Source organism: Apaloderma vittatum, unplaced genomic scaffold (assembly GCF_000703405.1).
Source record: "Apaloderma vittatum isolate BGI_N311 unplaced genomic scaffold, ASM70340v1 scaffold27659, whole genome shotgun sequence".
Taxonomy (NCBI): domain Eukaryota; kingdom Metazoa; phylum Chordata; class Aves; order Trogoniformes; family Trogonidae; genus Apaloderma; species Apaloderma vittatum.
The window spans coordinates 7909-16617 of NW_009736270.1; the positions used below are offsets into that span (position 1 = coordinate 7909).

General features: G+C 47.5%; 1 protein-coding gene across 1 annotated transcript in view; it reads left to right on the forward strand.

Moving 5' to 3' along the window:
• The window catches only part of FOXN4 (forkhead box N4), a 14326-nt gene extending 7903 nt beyond the window's left edge, over window positions 1-6423 (forward strand). Inside the window, exons 2-9 of the mRNA XM_009876922.1 lie at window positions 2146-2309; window positions 3216-3331; window positions 3429-3542; window positions 3693-3820; window positions 4179-4275; window positions 4364-4571; window positions 5039-5422; window positions 6093-6423. Of these exons, the coding sequence (XP_009875224.1) occupies window positions 2146-2309; window positions 3216-3331; window positions 3429-3542; window positions 3693-3820; window positions 4179-4275; window positions 4364-4571; window positions 5039-5422; window positions 6093-6343 (1462 nt within the window). The 3' untranslated portion in view covers window positions 6344-6423. The remainder of the gene's footprint in view (window positions 1-2145; window positions 2310-3215; window positions 3332-3428; window positions 3543-3692; window positions 3821-4178; window positions 4276-4363; window positions 4572-5038; window positions 5423-6092) is intronic.
• The last annotated feature ends 2286 nt before the right edge of the window (window positions 6424-8709 follow it).

Here is an 8709-nt window from a genome sequence, read left to right on the forward strand (position 1 = left end):
GGGCGAAGCAGAGCCCTTCATTTTCAAAAAAAAGCTGAACCCAGGGAGGCTGCCGTGACTCGGGCAGTCCTTGGTCGCAGAGATGCTGCCAGTCCCCCCATGGGGGGATTCAGGGCATGACAGGAGGCGTGTGCGGTGGGTGCTGACCCTCGCCGCCCATCTGACCCCTCGTTTGTTGCAGGAGCTGACTTGTCTGGGGAGGGACTGGCAGGACCCGGGGGTGCCAGATGGCATGTGGATGTGTGTTGTGTGTCGGCTGTCATTCAGCCAGATTAATGTGAAGTTTTGTAAAAAGGAAGAAGGGAGGGGGCGGTGGTGGGGGGGGAAACAATTAAGCAAGAATCTCAAAAACAATCGAGGCCACGTGCCACCGGGCAGCGGTCGTTGGCCGCACAATGGGTTATCGGCTTCCCATGAAGGGCCCAACTGTTGCAAACGACATGAGCCTGCCCAGTTTTCAAATCATTTAATGCTCTTGTTTACTTCCAATCCAGCCAATCTCCGGGCCTGCAGAGCCGTCACCTGATAGTCTTTTTATGTATTTAAGTCCCAGGCCTCACAAAATAACTGAACAGCGGTAACCATGGCAATGCTAATTATCGCACTATAACTACAGTAGGAGAAAGAAAACAGGGTAGGCTGGGGGAGAAGTTTGAAGATGCTTTTTTGGCCAGGATTTGAGCTTTTGGCTTCTGGTCAGCTGGTGTTTGCTTGTTTTCTTTTCTTCTTTTCAAAGTCTTTTTACAAACAAATAAATTGCCTTCTGCCTTACAGATCTCCCAGATAATAGTTTAGGGAACTTTGATATGTGTTTCTGGAAATCATCACTAGAGGAGCGGGAAGCTGCTGGGCAGCCAGACACTGGAGCTCTGCCTTTTCTTTTAAGCCGATTCAGAGTCGTGTAGAACATAAGAGATGCTTCAGCAAGAGAACAGATTTGTTTAAGGCTTCTGCATTGTCACTTGGCAAAAACCCCTCACACATTAGTACCACACAGCTGGCCGTAACACATCCATGAGAGAGCTTTTAAAGCCTTTGTTTTGAAACCTAAATCAACTACATCCAACTAAACTACGTTATTCTGAAAGAGAAAGATGTTTTCCTGGACCTGTAGCTCTTCAGGTTTATCCTGGGTATTTAACGATAACTTCCTGACATGTTCCAATCACTGTTTTGCTCTTCCAGATATCTGTAACTTCTGTAATACTATTTAACGTATGTAATACCATTTAATATATGTAAAGCAGCTTAGCCCTTCATTTGTGACAGTTCTTTTATTGACTTTAACTGGAGTTTGGACCACACAGGAATTTTTCAAGTACTGTAAGTGTATTCTAATATTTCAGTTTTGTACCACGCGCTCTGTCAGAAGCAAAACAAAACGGGTGGGACGGAGCATACAGAATGTGTAAAAAATGGGGCTTTAAACCAAAAGCAGCCTGTCATTGCTACGTCTCGGTTTTGTCAGCTAAAGGCAAGCTGGGTGTTGTTGTGCATTCAGTCATTAGCTTTCCATTCTGATGTCAAAAACTGCCTCAGAAATTGTTTCATGTGCTTCATGGTTCCTTGTTAAGTATCAACAGCTTTCATGTACCTGAATGGAAGAGATCGTTCTGTAAAGTTTTGTCTATGCAGCAGCTCTCCGCTGATCCGTCCTCCCCGGCGGGGTGCAGTGGCCGGGAGAAGCCCTCTCCGGGTGCTCGAGGCAGTGGCACACACAGGTCTACAAGGAGATAGGCACAATTTCAATGTTAATGCAAAATGGTCAGATTGGAAAGTCCTGATGGATTTCTTTGACATCAAAGCCAAACAAGTGCGTGTTTCTGACAAATGTGAAAATAATGAGTCAGCTCTGGTTTTGTTTCTAGGCAGTTTCTCTACTGGGTTCTTATGGCTTCTTCCCCTCCAAACACCTCACAAGCAGTTTTCTTAAACAAAGTGTTCCAAATTGCATGAAGGAGCATGTGGGTGGGTAAGGGGTGGCAGTAACCAGCCAGCTGCCAAACCAAACGTCACGTCTGAAGTTTGCAAATGCCTTTTCCTCTGTGAACTACGTGAGCTTTGGCATCCCAGTCCTCCCCCTTCTTACCCGGGACGGTGTAGCAGCATCTCTGCTCTCTGCTAACCTTTTGCTTTGTTTTGCAGACTCTTGGCTTCTGACCCCTCCCAGCTGAGTGAAGATGACCTCCCCAGTGACTTACAGTCCTTGTCGTGGCTGACATCTGTTGATGTTCCTCGGTTACAACAGATGGCCAGTGGAAGAATGGATTTTAGCCTCGATGCCCAGAATGCAATGCTGCAACAGACAGGTAAACTGTTAGGATGTTAAATAACTGCTTTTTAAACAACACAGCCTACTAATACAGCCTCCTTTCTTCCCCTCCACAGGCTAGCCTTCCTATTAGTAGACTCCGTTTGCTTTCCTATTAGTAGATTCTGTTTAAGCGCGTTACATTTTGCTCCTTGTGAGAAGACCTGGAGCCTGGCGTCTTCTGACAAGGCCAGTGCTGAAATGTATCATTCATTTTGAGAGGCAGAGAGCCTCAGCAGTGACAACAGATGTCTTAGGATCCCATTGGCATTTCTGCTTAGTGTAGGTGCTGGTGCCTCGTGGCATGAACTTGGGCCAGGGTATTTAAGACTTGCGTTTTGGAGGTTTTCAACAGCTTGGAAATTAGGTAATTAGTCTCTCTTACTTGTTTCAACACTGATAAAAGTAAGAGTATCTTATTTACCCCATACCTGTTTGCTTCATACAGACTTACATTATGTGTTCATCGAAAACCTTTTCTCTCCTTTGTGAACATCCTTTAGGTAAACACACTGGTTCCCTGAGGCATTCTGCTGAGAGAGCTCAGCGCGTTGTCTTGCTTGCTTTAGAGCAGAAATGCTTCTGGAGTACAAATAGTGCTGAATGCCTTGGTTGGGGTTTTTTTTCCTTTTGTAAGATACTCTGTCTGTAACGCCACCACGGACTGTTAAACAGCTGTCATCTTTCATTCCCTGCATAACAACTTTTAGAAGCAGCTAAAAGTCATCTTTGCAATTTGTGAAATGCTCTGAGTTCTTTTGGGATGGAAAGCCACAGAGAGGTGTGATTATCCACTCCAGAGCCTAGCTGTGTTTGACTGCCTCTATCAAAAATAAACGTCAGCTCTCTTTTCTGAAGCGTACCTTCGCGCAAACCTTCATTGCCTTTGCTTCCTCTGAAACAGGTCCTGTGGCGAGCAACATGCACTCGACAGGAGCACCTGGAGCAATGATTCATGTCCAGGCCAGCCTGCCACAGGGAATCTTGGGACTGAATTCTATTTCAACACATGGCGCGAATGTAAGAGCGGGCCTCGGCGGCTTATTGTTGCAACACTTCTTAGGAAAAGATGTTGGTAATTTCAAGACTGACTCATCTGTTGTCTTTATCTCGGCAGCTGAGCCAGTATGCTGTAGGTGGGCAGCCATCTCCTGGTTTACAAACACAGCAACAACTCTTTCCTCCTCCTCATTCGCAGCAAGTGTTTGCCCTCGCACAGAACACACAACAGGTACTGTCACTTGCTTGCCATCTGTGTCTTGAGGTACCCACCAAGATCATATCTAGAACTCTCTTAAAAGAAAAACAAAAACTATCCCTAAACCTACACACTGTGAACATTCTGCCCCTGTAATTTTCCTCCTTTTCCTTCGGCACACAGTGCAACCCAGCGGCAATCTACAACACATCCTACGGGACGCAGCCACACTATTCTCAGCCACGCCTGGCTCCTCACTCTGCCCAAGAACTGCATCCAAAGCATTACCCCAAGCCCATCTATTCTTACAGGTGAGCAGGGAGCAGAACAGCATGTTGCCAGCAGCCTGCACTGGACTGACTGTAATGCTGTACATGTGGTAGCATGAGAGGGTTTGATTGCTTCTGAAGGCAACAAAAAACCTGTCGTCTGCCCAGGAGTTCTGTGGAAGCCGCCTCTGAGGGGCAGCAGGGAAGTTCTTGGACATCAACAGAGAAGTAAAAACTTCAGGATTGTAGGGTGACTTCTGAACGCTTGAGAACAGCAAGCCCGTGATCAGCCAGCTGCGTGTGTCTTAAGAGATGGGTCTGAGGTTGCTAGACTGGGAGGAAATATGGTGACGAGATATATGCAGTCTGCCAACATTTCCTGTATTTCTCTGTCCTCTAGTTGTTTGATTGCAATGGCACTGAAGAACAGCAAAACAGGCAGTCTCCCTGTGAGCGAGATCTACAGCTTCATGAAGGAGCACTTCCCCTACTTCAAGGTACGTGTACACCCGAAGGGTGGAAGTACAACCTCACAAATACGTTTTTTCGCGGCTTATTTCGCTGACATCCTCCTGCGTCTTTCAGACAGCCCCTGACGGCTGGAAGAACTCCGTGCGCCACAACCTGTCTCTGAACAAGTGTTTTGAGAAGGTGGAGAACAAGGTGAGTGGCACCTCCCGCAAAGGATGCCTGTGGGCTCTCAATCCTGCCAAAATCGACAAGATGGAAGAGGAGATGCAGAAGTGGAAGCGGAAGGACTTAGCTGCTATTCACAGGAGCATGGCTAACCCAGGTAGGGCTTATATCACGCTTTTGCTACAGGTATGAGAGGTAAGGGGGAAAAATGGCTATTTGGCTAAGAATACATGAATTTTAAGAAATTAGTTATATGGAGAAGAGCTGGTTGGTACAGAGCTCTCACGCCTTCCAGTGGCCTTCTCCTCCTCTGAGCTGTTCGGGCGGAATACCCCATCCTCTGCACTGGATGAAGTCATTGCTGCTGCCCCAAGGTTGTATGGAACTGACAGCTATTTTTGGAGGCTCTCAGTGCAAAACAGTCTCCAGCTTCACAACGGGTTGTCTTTTTATCCCCCACACTCTCTAGCACATCCAAGGCCTTTCGAGGAGTCGTGCTGCCTCCAGCATTCGTATTTATACTGTTACATTTTAATGCAGAGTGAGGGGTTTTGGTGTGAAATGCTTGAACAAATGGGATAAACTGTCTCTTTTCTTCCTTGGGAATGGGTATCACTTGTGCAGAGGAGCTGGACAAGCTGATCACCGACAGACCCGAGAGCTGCAGGCGGCCGGGCAAACATGCAGAGCCGGAGGTCTCCACCCTGAACCACATGGCAGCAGCCCAAGGCCGAATCTCCATCTCCCAGCTGCAGCCTCAGCCCATCATGACCCTCTCGCTGCAGTCCATCCCCCTCCACCACCAAATCCAGACCCAGGCTCGCATCGCCCCGGACTCACCGGCACCTGCGCAAACGCCTCCTCTTCATACTCTGCCTGACATAAGCCACAGCCCTCTGCCCCACCACCCCGTGGGACGCGCGCCTCCGGACTTCCTGAACGTGACAGGGGACATGAACACGGAGGTGGATGCTCTCGACCCAAGCATTATGGATTTTGCATTGCAAGGTACGGGAGAAGGAGGCTGGAAGAGGGAAGGGCACGGATTACGTGGTTACGTAGCTGTTGAGTATAGAACCAGGGTCCTCAGCAGGGTGCTCTGGGCTGGGCTGTAACTGAGTTAAAAACTTGTTCTGGGTGCTGGTTGGTTCCGTGTGACTTCCCTGGCCTGCCTTGGTGCATTTCTGCCCTGTGCTAGAGGGAACAGCAAACCACCTTCACGGTTTGAGCGCAGGGGCTGCAGTAGATGCAGGCAGGGATGTCCAACCAGCCGGATGGGGGACACCACACCTCTCTGCCCAGGGGAAACCACAGCTCTGCTGGTGCCTTGGTTTTCCCTTCCATGAACAGAGAATTTCCCTGGCTCAAGGTGATGCCTTGTGTGGCCCCCAAGGTTCTGGTCAGCACACAGTAGATAGATGCTGCCCAGAAAGGTCTGATCTCTTGCTGGAACCAGAGGACTGGGGAGAACAAACACATTTGCTGCCTTGGTGCTACAACTGGTACGATCCACATCAGCCCTGATTGCTTTCAAATTCCTTTCTAACTCTTTCTCCACGCTGTCACCCTATTCCTGGTGCTAAATTGCGGGTAAAACCCTTTCGCTACAGACCACTCCTACACACAGCACCCGGGTGGGTTGGATGTGTTGCTGTGACCAGAATTTAATCTTTTAAAGGTAACATATGGGAGGAGATGAAAGACGACAGCTTCAGCCTTGATACCCTGGGTGCCTTCAGCAACTCCCCGCTCCACCTCTCAGACTGTGACCTGGGCACCCCTGGCCTCACCCCCGTCTCCAGCAGCAGCGACCACTCCTTCTCAGACTTGCAGGTCACCGGCCTTTACACCACCTACACCACCCTGGACAACGTGGCGGCAGCTCAGTACATGAACCCCCAAGGCAACAAACCCATCGCTCTGCTCTGAGTTTTGCACCGTCCTGACTCAAGTTTCTCCAAACCGTTACAATCTGACCCGACAGCAATAAACGAGCTCCTCCTGCAGACGCTTGGAGTGCGACGGCTGTTTACCACGATGCCAAAATAAATCAAACCGGTACTAGTAGAACCGCTTTTGCCCGTGGCAAGACTGACGAAGGGGCACAGAGACTTGTGTTGCAGGACTGGTGAGCTTTTAAGAAGGACCTGGAAAGCATCGCTCAGCAGAAACTTTCACTGGGATGTAACTGAGCTAAAAATAGTCTGGTTAAGGTAAATGCAAATCACCGAGGCTGTGATCTGGACTTATATGTGGGTGCTGGCTGGTCACCACCTACACAGAAGCAAACACAAGACAAAGGGCTGGTCAGCATCAAGTTGGAGTCCAAAATGGTTGATCATGCACCACGTGTATCTTTTTGTTTTTTTCCTTAAATTGCCAAATAACTGTCGCCATCGAACAAAGTCCCCGTGTGGTTTCTTGGAGGCACTTGCACCGCTAATGCTTTCCTGATGTAACTGCTGTTAATTTATTGTTCTGAGGTAGGAAGAAAGGAGCAAAAATGTTAAAAAATGAAGAATCGACCCACTAGCAGAAAACTGTTACAGCTAGGTTTAAAAACAAAATTCTTAGCCCATGAAGGAAGTGGTACTACTACTGAATTATTAAACTGATCACTGGCTAGAATTTAGTTATGCCTATTTTTAGGATTTAAAAGAAAAATTAGACTTGTTTATAGCCTTGTGTATTGTGCTTCTGTCTATTCTTGTGCTAGGCAGTATTACTATTTGTAAATTTATTTATATTTATTGTTATGAAGAGAAAAAAAAATTATGTAAACTGAGCACTGTTCAATGTTTTTAAAATGCTGCAGTAACCTGTTTTACATCCACTAAATTATTCATAATCAAAAAATGCAACAATTTTAATCGCTGTTTTTACACTACATTTCTTTTAAATAAGCACTTTTGATACTGTGAAACTCATGTTTTAAAAAGAAAAAAAATTCAGAGACCAAATATTGTAACTGTACCACACCAGTTGATCATAGACTTTCTTTCCTCATTAACCAAGTAAAATTGATTCTAACTTAGTTTTTTTACAAAAATTCTAAACCTTGCTGTATACTTGGTAACATATGTTTCAAAAAAATGTGACGAACCATCTGAATATACAAAAAAAAAAGAAAAGCAAACTGTATGTTGGAGTTTAGAGTTTAGTTTACTTATACCTCTGTGACCATGAAGTAATATTTATATCTCGTGTTTTGTGTGTTCCCGTGCGTTTTCCGGTCTCGTCTCCACGTGCTCACCGGCTCCTCTCTCCCACGCTGGCCCATCTACCATGAGCCCAGAGGGTGGGGGGTGCAGGACTCACCCAAGTGGGGCACCTTTTTTGCTTGAAAAGTCACTGTTCTGAAGCTGAGGGGCTGGAAAACATTTGTACCCGTATCCTCCCCGGTGCATACATCCACGGTGACCTCTTCCAAAAGGGCACAACGCTCCACGTCATAATTTATTGTTCAAGAACAAATGTGATGAATGATCATTTGCTGTGACTAGCGTCATCTATGATGTCTTCATTTTTTTAAATAAATATTTCTTAGCACTAAACCTGGGTAGTTTTAGACGTGCATTACCTCTGCGCTGGTGCCAGGCATGCCCCTGCGCCGTGGCACGCTGCAGCTCGGCCCTAAACAGCAATGCCGAGGCGTCTGCTACGGGAAATCCAACGCAGCGGGGAAATAGTTTCATCAAACTTATGGATGGTGACAGACAAAGCTCGGATGTGTTCGACTCCAGCCGCAGTGTTTGAACGTGCTGAGGAGCAAGACCCTTCTTCTGAATCTAAGACCGGTGCGTTTACCTGCCGCCACCGACAGAAAAGCATCTCACCCACGTGTAAAGCCGTGGTAGTGCCCACCTGCAAACGCAAGCGAGGGCTTGTCTCTAAAGGAGCAGCTTTCCCCAGGCTTCATTGCCTTCACAGACACAACACTGTGTCCCTGTCGAGGGTTTGTCCCCGGCACAAGCCCTCCAGGAAAATAGGATTTTACAGGTACTTACTGTCCGAACTCTCTCTCTATGCTGTCACCCTACTCCTGATAATTGCTGCAACTAAATGCCTGCAAGAGCTCGGGTTTAGGGCCAGGAGTTCAAGAGCTCGAGTTTAGAGCCAGGTGTTTGCAGGAGGGGTGTGAGGAGCTGCTCCGCGCCAGAGCAGTCTCTGTGCTGCAGGGAGGGAGGGGGCTGCACAGCAGCACAAGCACCAGCCCCTTCTTACTTAAACAAGGGCAGAAAAAACAGAGGTCAGGAAAACTTCCTCAAGAACAGTGCTCACTTTATTGGCGGTGG